The sequence below is a fragment of the Bombus impatiens genome, unplaced genomic scaffold (assembly GCF_000188095.3).
Source record: "Bombus impatiens unplaced genomic scaffold, BIMP_2.2 scf_0548, whole genome shotgun sequence".
Taxonomy (NCBI): Eukaryota; Metazoa; Arthropoda; class Insecta; order Hymenoptera; family Apidae; genus Bombus; species Bombus impatiens.
Window position 1 is genome coordinate 1727038 of NT_176967.1, and position 26917 is coordinate 1753954.

At 48.2% G+C, this 26917-nt stretch overlaps 1 protein-coding gene across 1 annotated transcript in view; it reads left to right on the plus strand.

Annotated features, from left to right (window-relative positions):
• The first annotated feature begins 4563 nt into the window (after positions 1-4563).
• LOC100747218 (nephrin) overlaps positions 4564-26917 on the plus strand; it is a 171207-nt gene continuing 148853 nt past the window's right edge. Inside the window, exons 1-2 of the mRNA XM_024369272.2 lie at positions 4564-5122; positions 9956-10085. Of these exons, the coding sequence (XP_024225040.1) occupies positions 5008-5122; positions 9956-10085 (245 nt within the window). The 5' untranslated portion in view covers positions 4564-5007. The remainder of the gene's footprint in view (positions 5123-9955; positions 10086-26917) is intronic.

The following is a 26917-nucleotide window of genomic DNA, read 5'->3' on the forward strand; positions in this document are numbered from 1 at the left end:
CGGCGCCTTTTCTTCCGATTGACGCGCTTATTAGCCGCACGAAAATCTCATTAACATAACGAGACCTCTTTCGCGCGCGATTAAGCGACCACGTTTGATAGTCTTGCAAATTTCAGCGTCTTTCGAAATGTACCAGCCGCGAAATGAAATTTCGGGTACACGCGGTAATCCTTTACGTTCGCTGCAACGCAAAATCACAGTCAACGTCCCCTGGTTGGCTGCAAATGCTTCTCGTAATTTATCTTCCGCCCCAAGGTCGTAAAATAAACGAATGCCTTTTTTGTAGCTGAATATATTATTCAGTATATATTAATCAAGGGCCGTCAGCAGGAAAAATATTTTGATGGAAACGCGTGACATTGTTTGCCACATCGTTCTCCTAGATAATACGCGGTAAAGCCGATCGACTCGCGCGTGAATTATTTGAAACAAGCGCCGCCGATCGAGCCGAATGGCTCGCACAAAAGGAAAAAGAAGGCCGCGATAAAGGTTAGTCGAAAGATAAAATTTCACGGGCAACGTTACCGCGCATAGATTGGCGGTCGTGGCTCGTCGATTCCGACTGGGAATTTTCCATATAGTACGATGCGTTGCACGGTGCGACACGAAGCTCAGTCAACTGACAGACCGTTAAACGATCGTATTAGTTTATGGAAATAACAAGCGCAAGTTGAGTCGATACGTAGGGAAATCGGCCGGTACAAACGGTGTGCAACGTGTCGGCGTGTCAGGAATATCGAAGCGCGGATAAAGCGGCGACGTGTGTGCGGCGTATAGGTGACGAGAGACGGTACGCGGGTGTCGCGGCCACACGAATCCAGTTGCGTTTTCCCTGCGCTCCATACGGAATGAATCGTGACGTTATCACCGACGATGGAATTAATTATTGGAAAGCGGCGAACGGTCAATTATTCACGGTTTTAATTAGCACGCTACCACCGGCTGGTACACTCTTGCTGCTCGATCGAACATCGTCGTTTCCCCGCAGACGGAAGATTTTTGCCGGGTTGCGATGCGTCGTATTAGCGTCGCCTGGCCAACGCAGTTTCGACGTTCTCGCGCTTATTTTCCCTTTCGGACGAATCGTTTCGTTAGCGCTGGATAAAACGAGCCGCAAATGTCGCACGCGATACGGTTCGCTGGCGCGGGATCGACTTCCGTCGGAACTCGACAGGCAGCCGCAGCTGTGCGCGTGCATCGTGCATGCCGAGTCAAAAAGTAAGCGATATCGCGCGCGTCGAATCGCAGCCACAGTCTACGCGCGATGTCGCTGTTCGAGCGTTCAGCCAAAACCGGGAGATCACCGCGTGATCGAATTCGCTCGCGTTCACCGTTTTTCGGTTCGGTTCGGTTCGACTCGGCTCGAGAGAAAAACCGGCGGAGTGTGGGCTCGGTGCGCGTTATACCGAAACCCGATACCGTCGCACACGGAAATGGTCGTTGTTCTAGATTCGAATGAAATCGATCGCGAAATAGCTTTTTCGCGCTATTTACGGATCACTTTGTTTCCGACCGCTGTGTCGCGACGTCACACGTTCCTATAGTTTCTGCGACGGGAGGAAATAGTTTGCCGCCGATCACGACTCGCGTCATATCCTGAAATACGATGTCGTTGCGCTAATTATGTCGTGGACGCGATGGACGCGTCACTTCGCTCGCCATGAACCCTAATAATTTCACTAGGCTGTAAACGGCAAGTAATCGAAGCGTTAAAGCGATGGGTCTTGCTATCATCGGGAAACAGCTAAACGTTTCACGTACAGAATTTCCACGCCTACCGTTTCGCTATTGTCGCGCGCGTTTATTTCACCGTGGTAGTGGTCCATTGATGATGTAGATTCGGCCCCTATCTAACTCGCCTCGATCTGGGTATTTGCTTGTTAAGTGACAGTATTGACGCGCGCGACAAGCAAATATCCATAATCGAGGATCGAGTAATTGGTTTCGTTCGAGCATGACTCAAAGTCCGTGCCCTATCACAGTCAAAGGTGAAGGACGAGCGACCGCGGGGCGCTCGATGGATCAAGAAACTCGTCTCGCTTTATTACTTAGAACGTAATTTAACGGGATAGTAAGTTAATTAAGGAAGGCAACGTGGCTGTGTTTGTATCCGCTCGAGAGAACCACTCGGTCGTCGTTGACTTTCGGCAGAAGAAAACAGAAAACGAATTAACGTTCAACGGGTGGAAACGTTGAAAATCGTTGATTAATTTCTCGATATTATTTCACGAGCAAAGCAACGGAACTTGTTGAACGAGAGCTCACAGACAAGGCGATTGTCGCGTCGTGTCGGTTTTTGTAATCGATCGTTTGACTTCCGGCATCCTGCTGACGATGTAGCAACGTCGAGTAAATGGCAACCCGATCGTAATATAATCGTCCGCGAAAACGCGATATTATTCTTCAACTTGAAAACTCGATTCGCCACTCGCCGCGAGTCCCGAATCTGGCTTTCTTACGCGAATTACTTTGGCCGGAGTTTACAAACGTTATTTAAAGTTTTCTAAGAACATTCGCGAGAGGAGTCTATCCGTACTCTGGCCGCGACCATCTCGTCCGGTACTTTCCGATTTCCCTACAATCGGAATTCTTGCTCGTCTCGCGGTTCTTTTGCTCTTGTTCTACCCTGCGCGCCATTTCTTAATTCAGGATTAATTCAATTTCACGCTGTCGACCGACGTTCACGTTTACTTCGCCATTGATTTCGCTGGGAAGTTGCACGCGATCGTCGCGTCGCAAGTAAAATACGAATGTAGCCCTAGACCGTTCGCAATGAGCTTCGTCGCCTGGAATCGATAGTTCTTTTTCTCGCGCGCTCGGGTTTAAACCGATCAACTTTCGACCCGCTCTCTTCCCTCTCTTCTCCTTCTTTCGTTCGTTGAGTTTTCCTTGACGGTGGAAACGGCGAGAAACGAGATCCGTTCGCGAGTTTCTCGTCGATGGCGATAAACGAAACGACCTCGCCGGAAAAAGCAGAGTATAATACATCCGTTAACGAGCAACGATCAAAGTTTCGGCAAAAGTACGTTGATTAAGCATACTTTAAACAGAAATCTCGTTTGAAATTCTGATCCGGAACTCGGTCGGTATTCAAATGATGGTCCTTGCGCGTCCTTTTTTGGCCGATCGCTGCCACCAAACTTTTGCTCCGTGCCAATGATGGAGTTTTTTTCGGTTGCGCGCGATCGACGATGTCGCGTTCGAACCAGTTTCGTCCCAGTTCGTTAAACTTGCGACCTGCTGTACCGAATCGCGTTTCGTCATAATTACAGGTAAATTCGCGCGCGATCGATAAGGACCTACCTATGCAAGCACATCGATCGTATCTCTGCACACCGCGGAGAAACGAAAATTACCATCAAATTGCTTTGGTTCTCGCGGTGTTTACCAGAGTCCATTTTAACGGTGTTGTTCGCACCATTTGCGAAAGCTCGCGGCTCGGTACGCTTCGTTGAAAACGGTACGCTCTCGCGACCCCGGCGAAAAATGTCATCGAAACATGGACTGGCGCGCCAGGTCGCGTCGTGCTCCATGCACGCTCGAATTCCTCCTCGGATCGAAAGGTAAACGCTAAAACTCGCCAACTAATAAAAACGACAATGGTGCGGCGTTGCGTAGCGCCATTGGGAAATTTCATTAACCGCGAAATTCGGTCGATCTCAGTCGTCCGTTAAAGGACTGCGGCCAGCAAGGATAATGCGAGGTCGGACGTTCGAGAGGGAGCACAACGCTTTGATCCTCGGTCAAAGGCCAACGTCTCCGAAGGGAGAGCGACGTTACCGTGGCTCCCTTGGCCTATTGTGGCTCCTATTGTTGCGCAAACTGCATTACAACCGGACGTGGTCGCGACCTCCCTTCCGTGGCTCGTAACTCAGTGTCTCGCGGCCGGGTGCCGGCTTTGCACAATGCAACGGCAACTGCACAGCCTGTAACACCGGCGACAGACATCCACGCGACGTAACGTTACGTTGCCTCGTTGGACAGGCTGTACGTTCCGTCTACCAACTGCCGAGTAGCCTCGCCCATAGTCTTAATCTCTTTTCGAAAACTCAGCCAGCTTTTTAACCGTTGCTTCAAACCTGAGAACGTCGTACTCGACGCTCGTCGAGTATTCGTTCATCGATTTCGAACGAAATGAGCGTCGATTCGAGTTTAACGCAACGACGCGTTGCACGCGGTAACTCGAACGCACGCTCGTCAACGGCGAGAACCTTCGGAAGCTGCACTCGCGGAAATCCGCGTGGAATTCACCCGTGTTGAAGTGGTCACCATTTTTAAGAAAACTCTGCATCTGGTCTTTTTTAGTTTTCTCAAGCGCTGAAGCCATCGACAGCGTGTAGACAAAAGACTGCGACGAAGACAGACCATAAACGGTAGACAGGCGACGTTGGCTTCGGGGTTTTCAGTTATTGGGTAACACAGCTAGCGTGCGGATCTGGACCTGCTCAAATTGTATTCTTACTTATAATTACGCTTCTATTTAAATATATTTTCTGCCTTACAATTTATCCACGTGTTTTCTCTGTTTACACATCGAATAACCTCAACAACCCGATTTCTATCTCCGGCCTAAACGATGACTTCACACCGAGTCTCGAGGCTACAGCGTCTGTCGTCTGAACCACGATTAACGACTCTTTGGTTTTGCATGTCGAACTTGTCGCGGTGATCGGTGAAAGCTTGCATGTTAATATTCCGCAGCGCGCCAATGCGCGTCGATAAAGTTTACAGTATTCAACGTTTTATCGATCCTGCGATCGTGCTCGATGACTCTACATCTACGTCAACGGTGGCTGTCGCTTCGAAACAAAGACGACCGTTTCTTTTTGACGAGCGAGCGAACGCAGCTGTAAATCCCTCGACGCGCGTCTTTCCCTCTGCGCGGCTTTCGCTCTCCCCTTGGAGTGGTGTGTACGTTTCTATATCCATCGCGTAGGTCTCGCGCAATCGTCATCGGCAGTCGTCACCCACTAGACGACCCCGAGAGGGTCTAGACCTCGGACAACAATGGTGCTCCCAAGGGATAAGGTGCTATTAATAATTCGGAAGCGACGTCGTTACGCTTTAAGCGCGCCCCGGCTGCTCGACGGGGAATCTCGAAGGGGAGGAAACGGAAATGAGGGTAAGCTGAACTATTCGTTCTACTCTCTAGAGGCCGACATCTCAATTAGCCTGCTTGCCAGCAAACTACATTCCTCTCGCGATACAGTCCGTTCAGGGCATACTCGATTCGCGGTTCGAAAATTCCTTGGCCATCGTTCGTCGTTTCCCTCTCGACGATATCAGCCGTAGATTTTTGGAATTTTTGAAACCTACGAGGCTAACTTCGATACATCGCCCCAGGCGATGTCACGGCTTTAATTTAGCCTGCCGTCGAATTTTACGAGGCTCTAGTCGCGACTGAAATACCGCGCGAACCAGAGCGCTCGTAAACGTCCTAATTAATTCAAAGCGACTCGATTTTACGGATCCGTACGACGAGAATCGGTCGTCCGCTATTCTGATCCGTTCTTGATCCCGGCATCTTCCGGATCGTTTCGAGTTTAACTCCGGAGCCGCGAAATTCGACGCAAAGTTTGAACCGCGACACCCGTATCACGAGAAACTTTCCGCTTTGTTCCTCCAGACGGAAACACAATCTACGAGTTTCCACCGTCAGTTGCTCTTGCTTTGCATTCGCTGTAGCGAGAGAATGCGAGTGAAAAATTCTCGAAATATTCGATGGTAATTGCCAAACGCGATTTACATACTCGAAAGCATCGCCGATCAATTTTAAATTCACCCGATCCAGCAATGTGCTTTTCCTCCGAGCGAGCGAGTCGGTCTGTTTCGTTGAACCGATCCCCTCGAAAAATAAGAGGGAACGCTAGCGACTCGTGCTCCACTCTAACTGCCAGTAAGGGGGAAAATCTTTGTCGCAGAAATTCAAAGGTATAAAGTGTCGACGAAGCGTCCTGGGAACGGGATCGCGCCGACCCTTGTAAAGACGTTGAATTTTATGAAACGTCGAGGGGATTCCGTGAAAATATGTAAATACGCAATAAAGCGTAAGCCCCCCGATGCCACCCTTCGCGTCTCTTCGCCATCTTTGCCTCCTCTTCTACCCTCCCCGCTTCTTCTCCTCGTCTCTTTCTCCTTTTTAAACGATGGCCCTCTCCGTTCCCGGGACTACGAAAAATTTCAACACGGGGCTCCATGCGTCAGATTCCACTGAATCTCCCTCGATGACAAAGACAAGCCACGATTTATAAACTGACTGCTGCTCCTCCTGTTTGTTTCATCGTTTCGTTCCTACAGCAAAACGGATCTATCGAATCTGTCGGTCGCGTTTTCCCGAACGTCGGACAAATTGCCCGATATTAAATTACGATCCTTCTCTATCGAAAACGAGAGAAGGATAGAGAAAATCAGACAGCGGAATTACGGATCCTCGTATCTCGTAATGCGACGACGCGACGCACCTGCGCAAGGAATTAAGCAACTGATTAACAGGACTCTAATTCGCTCCGCGTCCTCTGCTATAGCCCTCCCCCTTCGAGTTAGCGCCGCGCCGTACGAAACAGATATGGAAGAGACGAAGCACGACAATAAGCGTAGACAATGTCGCTTAACGTGTGTAAAACGGTCGGTCACATCGGAGGGTTCTGTCGTTGGAAACTGCGAGAGGGGTACCGAGCACACTCGACTCTCCGTAAATAACGGACTCGTCGTTCGCTCCTACGTATCTATCCTGTCCCTTTTACGATTCTCTCTATCTCTTTTCCCCTTTCTCCCCCTCTCTTTCTCACCCTTCTATATGTTCCGTCGCATATCCATCCGACTGTACGAATTGTCGGTATAATAGCGCCTAACAACCGGTCCTCCGACTGAAGTTAATTTGCAAGCAAGATGGCATACTCTTTTTGACGATCGTAACGTTTGCCTTGTTAAAACGAACCCCATTATCCCTTCGGTGTCGCGACGCTCTACCTCCCTCGTTGTCTCGACTACTCCTCGTGGAAACATTGCAGGATGAATGGTCCTTCGGCGAACGTGGGTCGCACTCGAATCATCGATCTTGCACCGCCATGCATCGTGGGGTTAATGCGCTTGACAAATGCTTCTTAGTAACTTCCGTTCTCCGTCTCTCCCTTTCCATTCATTTTCAACCGAGCCGAACGTAGATCGAGCAGGTGGCCAAACTTGTCTCGTATTCGACGTATTTTCGTTGCGTTTATCATTAATATTATTCCTGCTGTTAACAGTCGCACGAATTTTGGATAAACTTGTATCGTTGGTGTATCAGTCGCCTCGGGAACATCGGGATGCATCGGATGCGCTTGAATAAAATTAAACGATTCCGCGTAGTTTCTCGATGCAAAGTCACAGTTTTCACTCTTTATTGCGAGTTGTACTTGTGGAGAACGTGCTTGCCGGGTAGAGCAAAGCGAGACGATAGTCTTCGAGGATGAAAATATCGTAAAAGCGTATTTGCCTTGAACGTAGCTAGAGAGAAAGAGAGGAGAGAGAGAGAGAGAGAGAGAGGATTTGGAAACGCATGGCAAAGTTGGCGTTACGGCCTGGATTGGGCCGCGTAAAAGCCAAGCGCCGGTTCCATGAAATTTGCATCGATATCGGACCGTTTGAATTCGAATCGACGCGCGATAGTCGCACAGCGGCTTGCGAACGATTAGAACGTAATCGTTATGTCGCACCTCGATCGTACGATCAATCCGCGTCATCGTGGAAGATTTATGAAAATACTTGGCCCTGTTGTAGCATCGCGGTGATCAACGATGACGAGTGGCCGTAAGTTTTCGACGAGTTCGACCCGAAAAGTTGGACGCGAAACTCGCCAGGATGGGAAGCTCTACTAAGATCCAAGGAAAAGTTTCGCTTTTTACCCGTGACTTTGGAAACTTTTGCTCAATCTTCCGTACGACACGTGTGCCGTTGGACTCTAATGGAAAACAGAAGCCCGCGGCATTGCATTTTCCACGCGGTTGAACTCGAAATCTTTCGCGACGTCACGCTTCTCGCCTTCATCGATCGGCGCCGCTTCGTTCAATCGCCGTGATCAGGAAACTTACGCGGTTTTAATTAAGACACCGAGGCCACCGCAAGTTAAAGGTTTCGTTTTGGCAAAGGACCCTGGACCGAGAACGGCGACGAAAGGACGTTCGAAAATTCCACCCATGCAAATTCGAAGTTTACCGTGACGCTTCTTCGTCCGGGCGTTCGTAGTACCGAGGCAAACGTTGATTCCGGTCGATAACGAATTCATTAAATGCGTTTCGAATGCGACACGAGCCGCGTCCGCCATTAGCACGCTGCTGGACGTTTCGACCAGCGCCTCGGGTCTTTGAGGGTTAATTGCGGCCATGTTGCGGAATTTCATTAATCGAAACGGCTTTCAAGGCTTCTCTGGTATTTAAACTACACGCGGTCGCGCGAGCTGTTCGCGGCTGATTGATGGCCGTGGCGCGGTCGCTTTCGTGTCCAACGACGTATCTACGCCGCTTACATAAATAAGTAAAATCAACAGAGTTAAGCTGCAACCGCTATAGATCTCTTAGGTGTTTCGCTGGCCACGGAGGATCAGCTGCTGTCGCGTCGCAGCGCCCGGGATACGACGCAGAATCGGACGGACCGCGTCGTTAATTACACGGGGCCGTTAGGCTACCTCGCTCATTTTGGTAGTTAATTTCGCGAGGACGCGGGCGATGTAGCCGTTAAGAGCAACAGCGACGCAGGGCTAATCAAATTACACAGTTTGCAGGGAAAGAAGCGTGACGCTTATGAAAAATTCCAGGCAGTAGGGTGGCGAGCGCGCGCGCGCATGTACCCCGAACTAAAAGCAAACGTTAAATCGTAAGCAAACCCGCGAAATACGCGCATGAAATTATAACGAATCCGGGAAGAAGCTTCCCGAGGGTTCTTACTTTTAACGTGGAAAGTAGGTACGAGGCGGTGGCACTAGCCGCGTTACCACCCGAGAAGAGGTAACTGCTGCTTGTTGCACGTACCTTGAGCTCGTTACAACGTGGAAAAACTGAGAATTCAAATGAGTACCGTAGCTCCGGGGCGTTTATATGGTAAACAGTCACCCCTAAGCGATATTTATACCAGACGGGGTTGTTATAACCAGCGAGTAAACGCGAAACGCCAGCTAATCCTTCCGGTTTAGGTTTTCGAGCGTCGCGAACGATCGCTTACCAAAGAAAGAGAGAGAAAGACAGAAAGAAAGAGAGAGAGAGAGAGAGAGAGAGAGAAAGATTTATCGACGATAAACGGAAATTTTCATGCATCCACGTCCATATTCGTGGCATGCGCCACGCTCGATAAACAAGAGGGTGAAACGACCGCGACAAATCGGATTCGACGAACTGGGACACTCGGACACTCTCGGAGTCTCTTTCGTTCGTATATAAGTGGAGAAGAGAAAAAAAAGTCTCTGGTGAAATTCTCGAACGGACGTGGCGCTTGGTACATAGTTGCAGCTTCGATTCTTGTTTCGATCGTCCAGCGTGGAGAAAACGAAAGCAACGGACCGAATCGAATGGAAACTCGTTTCTTCGAAATAGCCTACCGGAAATTCCCGAAGGATTTTCTCGTTCCGTATGATCAGACCTTCGAGCTTTCCATTTACCTGCTCGAAAGATCGTCTTGTGCAAGCAGGATGCTACGACTAGTTTACGGCAGTCCGTCCAAACCGAATTTCATAAGCGGATCTCTTAATCCTATACCGCGTGCACTTTACATATCGCTGGCCAACATCATCCTCGTTCGATTGTGTTTGCATCCGAATATCCGGATTTTCGCTATCGAAGAATGCGGCCCGGATATTCGTCCTCTCTCTCCATCTTCTCTTGCGCTCGAATTTTCTTCCAATTCGACCGCAAAATCGAAATCGAAATCGAGTAACGACAACGAATGCAACCTTTTAACGATACCATCCGTCTATTTTCGTTTGCAGTACCATTGGTCAATATCAGCGTCGTGGAAGGAAAACCAGCGGAACTGCCATGCGACATTACTCCGCCCGGAGAGGACAGCCTGCACATGGTTTTTTGGTTCAAGAACGAGGCTGGAGTGCCGTTGTATACGTGAGTGATTCGTTCTTTGCTCTTGTTAGTACGTAATAAGATGGTTGGCGAGTTGGTTAATTTACGCGATCGAGCGAGATTGTGTCGGAGGATGCGACGCTGAAATCCGTGCGGTGTCTCGACGACCAACGACCTGCCGCTTTGGTTGGCCGCGGTGACGAAAAATTCATGGCGCTTGAGGAATTCGCAACTCGCGCGACTAGTATGCAGTAAACGGCGCCGGTCGGATCGCCCTCTCTTTCCCATTACAATGCCCGTACACCATGACGGCTGCAGATACAAGCCGGTCCGCGTTATTAAACGTACGTCACTGCTCGTTCCTCGCTCGCCTCTTGCCACTCGAACTCCAAATTCCTTTCTGCATTCCGTTTTGCGGACGCGACCGCGAGCTTCTCCCGTTTGCGAGTTGGCCGCAATAATGCCACCGCGGAACCTTCATAAAGGCCTGCTGTTGCCCGCAGCAGTTCCGCGTTTTTCTTTCCCGCGAGCAAAATTTTACGCGGCCATATACGTCGCCGCTATCGCTGTCACGTCGGATCGCTAAACGACTGGACGCGTCTTAATTGAAACGGTTATTAATTAAAAGCTGGCTGTCGCCCGCGACCCTTTCGAACTTGCGGATCAATGAAATACGAAACGTTTTAATTGACAATTATTTCGCTCGATCGCGTATCTATAATTTTCCTTAATGAACCTGAAAATTGGAAGGAAACCAGATCAGTGGAAGGGGTGAATTTAAATGCAGCTACAGCGTTCGGAATAATTTTTCTCGCTCGGATGAAAAGAGTAAAGAAAAAGGAGAAGAAGGAGAAAGAGACGAAGAGTAGGTGCTACACAATAGGTCAAAATGACGTCTGCAAGGTATTTCTTTGGAAATACAATCGAATAAAACACGAATCCCTCTTAATTGACAATTATCTCGACCGATTACTCGTTATGATTTTTCTTAACGAACCGTGTACCGTACCGCATTGGATTTAAATAGAACTTGGTACCTTTCGCGCGATAATTCTTATCCAGACTCTAGGTTTAGTAGCATTTGTTTGAAAAACCTCTTATCGATAAAACCCGCTTCGGCCAAACGAAACGAGAACTTCCGAATTATTTTGAAACGATCATTAAGCAATTTTAATCGTGTCACGGTCACGCGATACGACGAGTATAGAGGCAGATACGTACCGGTGGTCTACGGTTTTGATGATCTTTATCTCCGATTGCTGAATCTTCTAATCACGACCGCGGCCTGTTTTCTGGCTGCTCGCGTATATATGCGTTCGTTCCTATTTGCCAAATATCTCGACCGACGCAGGCCGAATACCTGGATAAAAATAGAACAGCCGCAAACCGAACGGACGGCCGTGATATTACTGGCGTTTTTCAATATTTCCCGTAATTCGCGATAGTTTGGGAAGTTTCGCAATTAAACTTGCATGCCTGCCGCGGTTTGCTTCTTCGTCGGTGGTTCTAGAATTCGGCACCGTCACTGCTGACGCTACGATGTTGCATCATTTTTCAAGCGGTTAGCTACCTCAACTACCCAGAGACTGCTGAATGCCCGAGGAAATAAACGGTTCCTGGCGATTAATACATCGCCGAGGTTCTTTTTTTCCCCCACTGCCCCACCCCCTTCTTTTTCCCTCTCGGTGGCTGTTTTTCAACGTTTCGCGGTTTCAAAAGAACAGCGTTAATTGACGCGGTCGGATTTTATCGCACAGATCTTTTATCGTTGTCATTTTTTATTTTTGCGGTAGCTTCGCTTCTCGATACTTTACCGCGGACACGGTCGAATAAATTTTCAATTTTCATGGAATCTCAACGATGTTTCGTCGAAAGCTGCGGTTTTTCGTTTAGCTGGCTTGCAAACTTTCCATTTACGCTGTACAACTAGTTCCTTGCGAGTGAGAGATAAAAGGGACAAGCGCGACAATACGTCGATCAGAATTCTTCATAACGGTGAGGCGTACACGCCTAATGAGGACCGCAGCTACGCACAATCAACTTCGTGGCACGTAATTATAGCGCGTCGATAAATTTGGATCGGTGTCTGAAGGGGCACCGACGTGGGTGGAGCGAGAGCAGCTTCTGGATGGCAGCTTTATCGGCGAATAATTGATAACCGTCGCGACGCCTCTTCGCTGTACCAGCATCGATGTAACTGCGCCATTGGAAGATCCGCGCCAACTTCTGCACGCCGCGCGTGATTAATTGATATATTCTCGATCCGCTGGGCTCGAGTTATTGGTTTCAATCGGGAGCCACCGCGAGATCTACGATCTCATCTATAAATTAGGTGCGCAAAGATCGTCGCGATACGTTGTAGCGATTAGACGAGACGCGACGTGACGTTACCACGCTTTGATAGAGATACGTAGCTGGAGCAAACTCGCAGCGACGCTCCGGGCGCGCGTTGACATTCGACGACTCTTTTTCTCGAGGTAGGTCGCGAACTATTCACGGTAACGATTATTGCGTGGAAACCTGGCAAGAGGAAACGACACTCCCTTGACGCGCTTTAACTCGCCCCTTTATTCATCCCTCGACGCCTACTGCGAAACCGTTACCGTTCGCACCTTGGTTTGTCGCGCGTATCGCGACTGCGTGCAAGGCTTTGCAAATGCCGGAGGAAACGATGGCAGAGCGCGAGCTCGTGCAAACGACGCGATAAAAGAAAGGAAGGCAGAAAAGAGAAACACGATGTGACGTTTGGATCCGCGGGGGGTATAGAGCTGCGTTTGGTGGACGTCTTGTAATTAATCGACGTCGCGTAGAATTTGAATTTAAAAGCGGCCGACCTAGGTGGCAGTCGCTGCTTACCACGCCCGGCTGTCCGCGTTAAAAAATTTGAATCCGCGATAATCGGATTTCTAAATGCAGATTTAATCGACAGCCCGACTTTCTTGCGCCCCGTGATGGCTGATCAAAGGGCCGATGCTATCGGTATGGACGTTGCAGGGCAAGCGCGTTGCCATTCCGCGTAGAATATGAAATATGGAAACAATTAGATTTCACCGTTTTTTCGACCTCGATTCAAAAAGCTCGGTACGTTGGAACATCGTAACTCGATTTCAACGACGACGTTTAATCGGCTCGGTGATCTGAAAAAGAGAGAAAAGAACAGATCGAAGAGGCACGCGAAGACTTAACTCGTTGTTTACAAAGCCATCTCGTTAAGGAAGTATTCGGAAGCTCGTGGACATATCAATGTTGCGTGCGCTCGCTACAGCACTAATTATAACATACCATGCGAGGAAGGGTCGGTATGTGAACTATGCGCATAGCTGTATACACACACACACACTGTATGTTCTCTTAGCAAACCTATGGTTCCGATAAAGGATACACGCACGCACCCTCTTCCTATCGAGTTCGCTTCCTATCGCATCCTGTTATCAAATATTTATGCGTATCCTCTTAACGACGTGAAACCTTTGTCTGAATAAATTTGACACGTCCATTGAAATAACGCTCGACGCTATAGCTCACTGACTATATAGTTACGCTATAAACCACTTCTTATCGCGCTATCACAGCGATGAAAATTATGAAACGCGGTTTGTTCAGCGAGACATTTTTCTCTCGAGTGGATGATCAGAAATGACGTTCACAATGAATGTCTGTATAAAATATCATCCGAGAAAAACGTACGATTGGAGCAGGAAATAAGAAACGATATCACATGCCATAAAAGAGAAGGAGCGTTTACGACACGGGAACACGTAGGCGTAGATATAGGGGCAGGTAACCAAACAGTATGTACTAGGTTGTCCGAAAAGTTTCTTTCGTTTTATGAGGAAATAATAGACACACGTTTTTTGTTTTACATTATTTTGTCGAATTACGTACGATCCATTTTGTTCCGTTGAGATTCAGATGATATTCGGTTAATAATCACTCGGTGTTTAGGTTAACGATATATTTATTAACAAGTGTCTTCTTTTGATAGCGTCGCGTATCGCTTTCGGTTTCGCTGGTCAATCTCGCTGCGCGGTTACGACTCGACTTTATAGCTTCCTGGTTCAAACTTAACTGTCGATGGAGTCCGATTCTTTTCTTTTTGTCGCCCCTCAATTTCCCACTATCCGAGCGTTTGTTAGGCGTCTGCGAACGTTGCCACGCACGTCTTCATCTCGAACATTGGGATATTGTTGACTCAGGCACTTCGTTTCGGCGATATACATTGTTCCCGAGTGCCGCCACAAGATAAATACCGTGACATTTCACAGACCTGGCTTTGCGTTTGTAAGAAGGTGCACTATTACGAAAAACACGTTTGTGAAAGAAAGACACTTTTCGGACAACCTGATACCTAGCACAAATTTCGACGTACCATGATTTTCCTCGATGACAAACAAACGAGATCGTTCGCCACTCTATCAGCGTGTTTTAATGGAAATTACAAAAAGCACCGACAGAATATTTGGTTCCTCTCTTCGTATTTTCCACCCACTCAAACATCTCTAGACAGCTACTCATAGAGGAATTGTGTGTTTAGACGGACATAATTTATGGGTTAGACGTATAGTGCTAGGTCGGGTTTCGCAAGGTGACCCCTGGAGATCCTAATCCCCATCTTGACCCGAGACCTCCTTCCTGACCCCGTTTGCCTCGGGCGTCTCCGAGGTGTTCTCGATTCACCGTTGAAGTATAAGCTCCAAGAGAAACCACCGATCGTCCAACTTAATCCGAATAACGTTCGATATCCGTACATTGGCAACGATAGTGGCAAACGTTTTTTCGCCGCAAGCCAACCGATCGTGAGTGGATGGATTTAGCGCGATCGGCGAATAGATATCGATTTGCCTGTACACGCGACAACAAGGATAATAGATTTAGGACGAGAACGGTTGTCCTCGATAGGATCGGAAAAAAGAAGTTGAAAGTTGGAAAGAGAAAAGTTTGTTAGGGGCAAGGAAGCGAGGAGAAGCGCGAAAAGTTTGCAGCATACGATCGCAGTAACTCGATCGTTAAACGATAAAGATGGAGTGTTCGGCAAACAGAGTGAAATTTCTAGGAGCGAATTCATTGTCTGAAGAAAGAGAACGAGCTGGTGCTCGGATCGGTTAGGAAAGGTCGAACGGTGGACGAAGGGCTTCCGGCAAAAGCATACCGTTGGTCTTGGGGATTCGTCCGAGGATTACGTGCCGGGTCGAAACTGACCGGGGATCTCTGGCCTCGGTCTTGCCCTCGGATTCCTAGGTCGGAACCTATTGCTTCGCTGAGAATTCCATTTGAAAATCTCGATCGAAAAGCAGCGGATCCGATGTCGCGCGAAACGACCTCGAAACCGGACATAAATTTCATTCGTTCGTTATCCCTTTTCGTTTTCTCCGTGTCCCCGGTCCGGTTTTCGCTTAACTTCGTTCGTCGCAATTATCGTCTCGCCGCGATTCGTTTTAACTGCAAACCGCAAGATCGGTTGGGCCTTCGATCGACGTAAAGGAGGAAATCAGAGGAAAGTTTCCTTCGAAATTTTAAAAGGAGCGCGAGTCATCGTCGACGTCGTATTTCCTCGGTCAGGGATCAAGGGACCGCGACTGAAAATTTTATTCGCACACGTCCGCTGTTTGGTCACAGCTGTCGATTCCTGCGAACGAATACGCCGCTGTCGCGCGAAGAAAACGGCGGAAAAGAATGAGAATGAGCTCGTACGATGGACCACGCGGTTCTTCATGATATTCAGATTTTTCAGCCGGTCGTGAACCGTAAGAATCCGATAATTCCATCGTGGCAAACACGACTCGATCGACAAAGGAGAGTCGTCGGTTCAGTCGCGTTCACGCTCTAATTTGTATTCGGATAGAATCGAGGCTAGTACGTTTACGGAGATTTTGCCACTACTATACCTATATATCCAGATATAATCAGATTTATAGTTAACGCACATAAATCTGATTAATTGCAATTACCGTAATTATCGGTGTTTCATAGCTTATACACGTATAAATCATTATAGAAGCGTTACATGCAACTAGGTAGGCTAGCGATCGTGCAAGCGGTGGAAAAATTAATGTCGCCTCGCAGGCAACGTGGAAAACATTCCGCCGGTGCTTCATCATTCATCGATGCGCCCGATCTCGCGTATATCGACGAAAAAGCAAATCATTTGAAAACTACATTTTTTGTACCGAATTTTATGCCATCCACTGGTCAGAACTCGATTTTTATAATCGGCTTGACGATCGAAAATTGTTCTTATTTTCCATGATCTTTGATATATGTTCATGTTTTCAAAATTAAACCCGTTAAGTCTAAACGCGGATTAAATAGCGCAATAGAGACAGAAGATGATGAACCACAAGACGAAGAAGCCGGCGTTGCATGCCAGTGCTGGTATTCAGTCTTCTCGTCTGGGTTACGAAGCTCATAAATCAGACGTGCCGTGTCGTCGTTCATCCCTCGACTCTATGTATTTCTCTCCTATCATTCTCTCTTACCACCGATATTCCAACGTCTTTTTATCACTCGCTACGACAGTGTTTACGCCATGGAGCAAATATGGCGTTCGAGAGAACGATAATAATCGAAGACGCCGGAAGACGCAAATATCGGTTGGCATGCTACTATCTGCTCAAATCCGCTAGACGATAGCGTGTACGTTTAAGCACGTGCGCAAGGTACGCAACTACGATACCGAAGGGTGCTTATTGGAGGGTGGTGGCGTGCAAGTCGAACGAGCCTCCGGTCGGCATGCGATCGACTCTAACCGCCATGGCCGACGCTATTATTCTAGCGAATAGATTATAGAATAATATGGAGATTTGAATCACATAACGGCTGCGAAAGCTGTGAAGCTTGCTCTCTCAAAATCAATCCACGCTCCAGACAGAATCGCGCGTATCCCATTTTATTACGAAACTATACGCGACCTTCCGTGCGACGAATCCTTGTCCGAATATCATTAAACACGAACGTTTCTAAAATTTTCCATCGCGATTTGTCGCGGCTGAAACCAAGGTTCCCGTAGAGTAATGTTAGATCGTGAGGCGGTTGATTTTCCATTCAGCGGAATTCGACGGGTAATGCGAAGCATCGAAGTCACGTAGGGCAACTGGCCAACTGAAAATTAATTTCCACCTGCGCAATTACTTCTCGTATGAGCGGGTATTCGGCGCGTCGTAAAGCACCGCTGGAGAAGCCGGGCCGGAGTTGACCGTATCGGAGGATAACGAAAATTCCGTCGTTCGGAAAATATAGATTTTCGACGAGGGGATGTATGACAGGCGACCCCGACGTTAGCCGCGGATCGTGAAGAGCTCGTAAATCGGCAATATCCGCGTTGCTGCGAGCCAGCCGTGTAACAATGCTCATATCCGTGGATTGCGCGGAGCAGCGATTTCGTTGCGCCTGTAATTGTAACGCGGTGGATTGTTTTAACGTGGTTGCAATTTGTATAGGCCGGTCGTAAAACGCTTTAGTACGTTGCTTGTTTCCTGCAAACCACGAAACAACGCGAAAGATCGTTTACACTGCGTAAACCGGCTGTTCTCTACCGTCCCAGCAACAATGTGCAAGGCACTTTCCCTTTGGTTTCCTGTGCGGCTCGCGTACGCTCGTCTGCATCGTTGCTCGTCGTCATTTCCTTTTTTTTTTCTTTTTTTTTTTCTAGTCTTCGCATCCATCTCGCGCAACCACCGCTATTCATCGGCCGAATTTCCAACAGTCGCGAGCATCGTGTTTTCTGTGAAATTTCTGTAAGACGGTAGCGATTTTACTTTCGACGAACTACTAGGAAACTACATTACTCTGCTACATTATTCATAAATTTTAACAACGTTGTAGCGTGCATCGAGACTCCGGAATCGCGTCTCGCGGACCTCTATCCGGTATCCCGTCATCTTTTCATGAGAGCGAACGCTCGCATCCCACGAGTGTCGTGCAACCCTTTGGTACACACGTGTGTACGTATCGCATCGAGACGGGCCGTGTATCGCCGAGTGTCTGTACAACGACAGCTGTGTTTAGAATCGAGCGAGATCGTCAAACGGGCTTTCGCGCATTATCACGTCCAATGTCCATTCGGAGCTTTCTAGCTCGTATAGTAAGGAGATGGTCGCGCAGTCGGCTAAAAGCCCGGCAACGTCGTTATCGTTACAAGTTCGTGACCATTATGTGCTTGGTCGCTTTGTAATGACGCTCGTGATAACGACGCGCCCGTAGGGATGTGTATCGTTGCTACAAAGCAGTCGTTTAGGTTTTACACCGATTCGCTTCTATTCAATACGATTTTCAACGGCGATCATCCAGTCGCCGCCCTCTTGCGTGTCGTTCGACGTCGATTTTATTTCTGCTAAGCTATCCGTGCGGACGTTACATCGAACGATAATGTAAAATCTTGCAGACGTAGTAATCGAATAAACGAGCCGTATAATAAACCCACACCATTTAATGCGAACTCGTATTAGGCACATACGACAACACAAAATACGGGGTTGACTCTTGTACGTTTTCACGATGTTATTGTACTTACGTTTTAGATCAAATATTCCTGTTTATCAACGAAATTCGAGTCGCAATACCGCATCAATGTTTCGAGTTGTAGCAACACAATGCATTTCGGAATGTTGCTGCACATTTGTGTTCCATTGAAATTTTGCGGTTACATACAATAATGCCGGTGTAATATTTTAGAATAACTCACGTACTTCGATATATGAAATTAAAATCTATTTTCTGCTGGATTGCCGCGGATATTGACATGTAACGATTTATGCGGTTGCACGACGCGCACGACGTACGGACCTTAGCTGCTTGCTAAAATATTCTCCAAAGCCCATAAGGATTCTTCTAGAATAAATTCCGCACATGATACTTACGTCCTAGCATCTGAAATTCATTCTAGATTTTTAAAATCCCGAAGGAACTTCAGCAAGATGTAGAATGAATCGCAGATGCCGGACTTACGTACAATCGTTCGAAATCCATTCTAGATTTCCAAAGTCCACATGCAACTTTCAGAAATTCTACAGTACACTGCAGATACTAGCTACTATACTACACGTTATCAGCGTCCATACGAGCAAATTTGAACAGAGAGAGAGAGAGAGAGAGAGATGTTTATACCACACGTGCAGGAATATTATCGCGAGACCGAGATCAAGTTCAATATAATTTTTAAACTCGTTGCTCTAAATATTGAATTTTCCCACGATCGATATTTTAATTTGCGTGATGCGAAGTCCCATAAGGTGATAGGTCTATTCTCTGCTTTGTCCATTGTATAACCGTAGGACGAACTGTTAGCAGCGCGGCAAAAATATCAGCGAGTCGACCGTGCGCCGACACGTATAGTGTCGTATTCCGAGCATTATTTTTCCGCGATTTCATTGGGTCGGCTTTTCACGGCGTCAATCATGGCAGCTTGACTGCAATAACATCGAGCCAGTACAGGTGCAGTAACAATAACAGCTGCGTAACACCGAATCAGATATCAAATTCCTGGTTCCGCGGCCAGACGGAATCGATAAATCCGCAACGGAAAATGTACGAGGAATATTGAAATTAACTTTTACGCAAACGAGTCGCGGTTGGTTCAAATCGATGGATAAATAAAGCATCTTTAAACTCTATGAATTTCCTTCCGTGAAATTAAAGCGAAGTGCATACTTAGCTGGATACTTTTGAATCGGAAGTTGGTAATGTCGAACAGCAAACATTTCATACGATTTTGACATTTACACAGCGTTCGACGAAATTTCACTGGGAATCTTTCGTAGCTCGTGGTGATGTATCGACGTACGAAAGACCGAATCGCAACGATGTTCGTCACGCGGCTCTAACAGCGTCCTTTTCACTCGTTCGGCCGTGCATCAGCCACAGTGATGGTTGTTGTAAACGATGGAAAGCGTAACGAGCACCGATTTTGCGGACCTAAGTTGTTTCAAAGCGTTGCAAGGGAATAGTAAAAGCGTATTCCAATCAAAAGTTGTACAGCGCCGCCGCTACGAACGACTCTAAAGACAACCATGAACTCGGTTATACTTCGGTTGGTCCACGTTGCAATAACCTTGCAAACTGTCGGGTCTAGCGAGCGGAAATATTGACTCGAGGAAATAAAGGACGCAGATTGCTTGGCGTAATACGTTTTAGAAAATAAGTTTGTTTCATCGAAATCCATCGTCTTCCCGTGTGATTGCTTTTGGAGACTCGTAACAACTTTGAACGTTCCTCTCCCACTGAAGTAGAATGCGCCGGGATCGATGATTTGAAAAAAAAAAAGGAAAAAAAACGAGAGGAAACGAATCCCGTGATATTCGCAGCGGTGCAAATTTACGCCGACCTTTAACATTCGAATCGTGCATGGCGAATCCGACGTGACCGGTTAAAATCGCGACAAATTTCAAACGGTTTCGCGTTACACCATGGAAAAGATCAACGATGCTCGAAAATTGCGATCGCGTTCGTACACTCGTGCGTAATTTCGATTCATGGCAGATTAATGCGCGATAGAGAACGAAGAAGCGAATATTCCAGCATGGCAATTGCTAGTTGGCTCGTCGATATTCTAAGCATCGTTGCCACCGAGAAGCCCATAAGCGGAAATAAGCATGACAAATGAACGTTAGGAGGTTCAGAACGAGTGCAAAGACGATTCTCGCAAGCTATCTCGCATCGAATGTTGCCAGCAGTGTATAACGAACGAAAGGAGTAGTAGTTACTCTCTGCGAGCGAGAGATCTGGCAACTTGAATTGGATGGATCGAGCGATGACGCTCGAATATCCTCGCAACGGATACAGAATTAATCGTCGATCTGTAACTGCGAACGAGAAATCGCCTTGCCCAGAGAGCCAGAATGACGTGGATAGACGAATCCCAGAGCGAAGCACTGATAATTACCAAGCGAGCAAATTTCATTAAGCGAAAGGTAACTGGTCGCGAGTTCGGATGACGGACAGGTGTAAAATTGGACTGCGGTAAATCTTAGGCTGCTGTCGGGCGTTTCAGGCCCGCTGAAACGTGGATTAATTACGCAGGTTGACAGTGCTGCGGTCGGACGGTCGCCGCGACCGCCGGCTGACACCGCTGTAAACGGAGGTCCTCCTGGTTGCGAATCTCTTCCTCGTCCTTTCCTGACTCTAATCGCGCGGAAACGACCCCATCAACGTCCACGATGATTTTAGGACTGCGCTACCCAGATAGAATTTTCAATGAGATCCCAGCTCGCGAACTGGTTAACGTCACAAATGTCGTTTCTTTCTTTATCAGAGTACGTCGACCACCGTAGTTTCCCTAAAGTTTCGTACATTCGCGAAAGATCGCGTGCAAAGGTACAACGCTTGTCACGCGATCGGCTCGAGAGGAGGAAATCGGAAGATTAGTGGCGCGATCGATTCGATGGAAATAGAAAAATCGTGACGTCCTTCTGGGGGTCGGTAAACGCGAACGAAATGCTAACCGACCCGTTGTACTTTCGTTGTCGGCCCTACCATTGATTGGAGCATGGTAATTAATTGGCGATTCATTATCCAGCGAATGATAATAGACGTTTATAAATGTAGATACGCCCAAAGTGTTTGATTTGAATACCAAAGGCGGGCATCTATCGATTGGACTATTTGCCTCTCGTTCACGCGTACAATGCCGCCCTGCCGCGCGGCTATGTACGTATAATACAAACATCGTTAACAGTGCAAACCGCCGGGACGAATTGTAATAATTTGCCGACTGAAATTACGTAATAAAGCGGGTATATAGACGCATCCACTCGTACAATGAACTGCACACGGCGCATTGTAATTTACCGGCTGGATGACGAATATTCCGCGTACGCTTTGCCCCACGTAACGTTATACTTTCCCGTTCGATCGGATGAAATTCAGCCCGCGGACGAAAGTTCGTCTCGCGTTCGTTGAAACGTTCGTTCCACGCGATGCAACCGAACGGAAAGAAAAAGCTGCTGCGGCTTCGTTCATTTATTATCGGCTGCACGGCAATCGTTCATTATCCATGGTCGGAAAGTGGAGAAAAAAAGATGCCGCGACAAAGGAGGCGGTATTGTTCGATACGCGACGACACCGGTTCCACGATCGGCGAGTTTAAATACTGAAACAGAAAGGGTTTCGTTTCCGCTTCGTTCTGGGATAAACGTTTTGCCGAGACCATCGACGATGTCACGAGGGATTGTTACGTTCGACTAGAGTGCAAGAGGGTCGTTGCAATCTTCTGCTGAGGGAGTATAAAGAGAGCGTAGAGACACGGAATAGTGAGAAATTGCGAGATCGGACTGGCAGAGAGGGAGAAGGGACTCTAACGAAGAGAAGGAAAGGAGGAGTCAGGGGAGAGGAAAGAAAACAAGCGCGATACCGGAGGGACAGCGAGAGAAATAAAAAAAGCTGCACGACGAGGTGAGACCGGTGGTACGGAGTCGGAGGATGTGGCAAAGCCGGTCCGCAGCCGGCAATGGTCTCTCGTCCATCTCCATTTAAATCGCGTTGCTTGGCGATACTTAACTTTAAAAATGGTGCCTGTATATTATCCGCTCGAAACACCCCCTTCGTATCTTTCTTCCTGTACCTCTAGCTTTGTGGCTTACTCTATTTCTAGCGAGGCCCTGAAGCAGCCCTTAAACTCTCCCTCTGCGGCGCCAGTCCACCGTAGAGCCAGCGAGTGCATCGTTTACGCGGCAATAAGGGAAACTTATTGCCGGCTAGCTAATAACGAACGATTCCCACGTGGGAGATCCGTGGTCTTTATTTTCTCTGGCAACTGGAAACTTTACGAACGGTACAGCCGCCGCGTTACCTTCCCGGCGAGCTAATCCGATTTCCTTCTCTTGATCCGCGAATCGCGATAGCCCGTCGACTATCCACACGGTGGAAGAACTTGTTCGTACGCGCTTCTTCAAGATCGTTCGCAGACCATACAGGATCGAAGCGAGGTTAGTTCTCAAAGAAATTCGGAATCCTTCGACGAGTAGCTTCTTCCCAGAGTGCTTGGAAGCAACGATGCACTCGCGATCTACGACGTACACGTTCCCACGAAAATTTCGAAACTAAAAGTATTTCTGGCGAAGCGCAACATCACTACACTGAGATCGAGGGAATCGGCCGATGGAAGCAGTCGGATTCCTGTGTCGGTTTCGCGCGTACGAGTATATATACCTTCTCCCCGGGTTGCGGTTACTTGCTACGACCACGCTGAAACGGCTGGACAATTTACAAGTGATACATAGGATAGTATCGCGCGTTACCATAATGTACGACGCGGTTCTACGAGAATTATAATTGCGAAAGTTCGAAACATAAACTATCAGCTCGAACTGCAACGGAGTGGAGCTGTGTATAATAGGGAAAGAAATAAGTGGCACGTAACTCGATCGGGACTACGTGATTTTCTGTTGCTCGTTACTTCCTATACACGGTTAATAACCACCTAAGTGCGCCCCGATGAAATCCCGAATCTCTGGATGCGCGTAACTCGATATTTACGAATCCGCATCTCGAGCTTCGAAACGATCGGTATCGCCTTTCGAATTCAAATAGCTTGGTGCGTGGTGCGGGCACGCGTCACCGCCAACGTAAATAACTTATTTGAACGAAAATATTTGCACGGCCAACAGGTTGTTTCGCGAACCGATCGATGCGCAATAAGAATAAAAGATTTCGACAATCTCGACCGAGAAACATACGCACCACCGCACTCACGCTTACGTCCATACGCGTGCCGTTGGCCGATTTTTCGTTGACATATCGTATCGCCGCGCCTACCAATAACGACCGGTTTGCCCGTAAAATCTTGGTCTTTGCACGCCCGTAACCCGATATTTACGAAGCACGTCGGCGCAGCCTGTACGAGACCCGGCCTGGTCGATCGGGGATACGATAATGCCGTGATACCGGCTGCCCTTTGTCAAAGAGCACACGACACCATCTTTCTGAAACCCCTTCTTCGTTTCGCCGTTGCTCCCTTTAACGGACGCACCCTTTCGTTCTTTTACATCTTCCTGCGAAACGAGGTCCCGTGTTCGCAATAAATATGTCTCTACCCGGAAGCCGACGTATAGACTACGTGGCTTTAGGCGAGCGAATGCACGGAAATATAGGAAAGTATAGGAACAACAGGAAACATAGCTCGGCGTTACGCTTGTGATTCCTACGAGGAGAAGACGCGCGTGGCCTGGACGAGAATGCAAGCGAATATCTTGGGAAAATCGATCGTTGGAACGGTGAAATCGCGTTCACGAACGGGACTGGCTGACGATCGCCAGGATTTTGGACCGGTGGAAAAGTTTCGCGAACGTATCGAGATTATCTTTTTCTCCGTAAAGATATCGGCGACGCAATAACGTCGGCACATCGAGGGACGAGGAGACGACGGAGGAAAGGAGACAAGGGACGACGGGAGAAGAACGTGCGGTGAAACCAGAAGAGGAAGAGGCAATTACGTATTCAGAGAATCGACCGAATTGCCCTCGACCGACGAGTTATGGATCTCCGCATTGCCGAGATGCAGGTGCAAAGAGGGCCATTCCGTTCTTGGTTACATTTTCCTCTGACGCGGACGGAGGCCAGCGGGAAAAGAATGGACTACGGGACGATGGGACGATGGGACGGTCGGAAGAGAACGGAAGCGCGGTGGCAAAAATAAACGGCGCGATGTGAACGAAATTAAATGAGCCTGAGGAATGTATCTGTAGCGGAGGACAACGCTTCGAGCGCGTCAGAAAGATATACGACAGTGGCGTGCTCGCGATAAACGCTTTCGGCATAAATGTACCAAGAAACGGAACGGTTTAACACTGGCGCGCCATGTTCCTCTAAAGAATGATTAAAACTGACAGCCGAGAAAATCTGCCTTGGCCAGTGTCTGCGTGAATTGAAATAACCAGTGCGACAACGACGACGGCGACAGCGATAACGTTGCTTCCCTTTTCGAGCTTACCAACGCGATATACGTTGAGCGATAAAGGATAATTAACATCCACCGGCGTACGTATCCCCACGCTCCGTGGATGCATCGATAGAAGTTTTTGGAAGATCGTCGATTCGTTTAATCGTCGTATTTTGCAAGAGGTAATCGAGCGTCGTAGCGTCTCCAGACGAGAAAGTTCTAAATAGCAGCTGCGATTACGAACGACAGAGAACGGCGCGCTTAAGTACATTTATCCTTATCGCGAACTTCCTTGCCGTTCTGTTGGATATGACCGACATAAGCCACAGGATAACGGAGCCCGGCGAAAGGAGAAAAGCGTTCGTTGTCAAACGTCGATTATTGCGTCGTTGTTCGGTTTTTCTTGCCGCCTATCTTCTCTCAGTTAACCAGCGAAAAAGCTTCTCGACGATCGATGAGGTCGGTGCAACGGATCGCCGATGATTATTTTCTACGGTACCGCGACGCTTCTCGTTTTTATCTCCACGCTTCTCGTTTTTATCTCCATGTTCCCATGGTTGGCCGTTTCTCCCATTTCGTTAGGCGTTGCGTTTCGGATGGTCATCTGCTATACCCGCTAGAGCAGTCCCGTTTGCAAAGGCTACCTGCAGGCTATTGGAGGTCCGAGAGGAAGCTTGAACTCGAGGGCAGTTATTTCACGAAATTTATCGAGTAAACGGTAGCAAGCTTTGCTCTCTTGTTGAATTTTACGCAGCGCGGGGGAGAAATCGCTGCGGGCCCTTCCGTGCGCGCGTATAAACTTTTTTGTCGGCCAAACTTGCGAGATTGCTTCTTTTTATTCGCAGCACGATAAGACCGGTCCTCTCGGCAAACAATACCCAACGTTGTCGAGGACGAGGACATTTCTTTGCTTGCCAGGAAAAAGATCGATGAAACGAGCCCGTAGCAGTTCCCTGGCTACCGATAAGGGTCGATCTCGGCACAAAAGTAAACGTAACCTTCCAGTTTTTTTCAGGGCAGCGTATTTTAAGGACGCTGCTCTCGCTGGAAAGGACGGTAGCTTTCGCAGCTACGTATACTTTCTCCGCTTCTTTCGATACTTGCATTCGCTTGCTAACCGGAAACGAGAGAACCTGCAGGGGGTCTTCGATCCGCTTTCCATACGGTTGCTTTTCTCGACTGGTTCTCACGGTTCTGCCCGACGTCCAAGGGTTAAAGGACGGCCAGGCCGAGTTGCTTCTCAAACCCTCTTTAACGTTGGAAAGCCATTCCACCGACTATCTGCATCCAGATGTATTTCATTCAAATATACATCGATCCGTGTCCCTCGTACAGACTCTGTCGTATGTGTAGAAGCTGTTAACGCGATGTCTTGTTAAGACCGTCGACTCGGAATTCATAACAGAAATTGATCTTTCCGCGGAAGTATGTTTCACGATGGCTTCTACGTGCATCGAGTATCTCGAGGCGGAAACTCGGGGGTCGCGTTGGGTCACGTTCCCACGTTCCTCGAATGATGTACAGCGAAAGAGGCGTACATAACGCAGTGTCTGGACAGAGGCTACTACTACATTTTAATCAATATTCCCTAAAGAGATTTGTCAGGATTCCGTAGAATGTATAAACTAGAAGAAAAGATTGCTGGAATCTGAAAGAAAGAATCTGGTCCTTATCTTGATCTATCCGACGGCGGTTTGCAGAGGAAAAGGGATCAGAGGCAAGAGAGTAAGCAGGGGTGGTCGTCCTTGGAGACGTCTCGATGCGTGTCACTCGGTTAGAACGAGTCAGTGGGCAGAATGTAATCGGATTCTCGTTGGCCCTTCGCGGCATGTTTAGGCAAACGTTGCGTGCAGAATACGTGTAGCGGTGGCGCCCTTTTTCACGGTGACCCTGCCGGCTCGCCGCTGAATCCACCCCCTTATTCAGCGTGAACGGATCTCGCTCGACCGCTCGCTGGCTCGTTTCTCCTACGGCCAGTAACAGTCTGCGACCCTTCAGTGCCGCT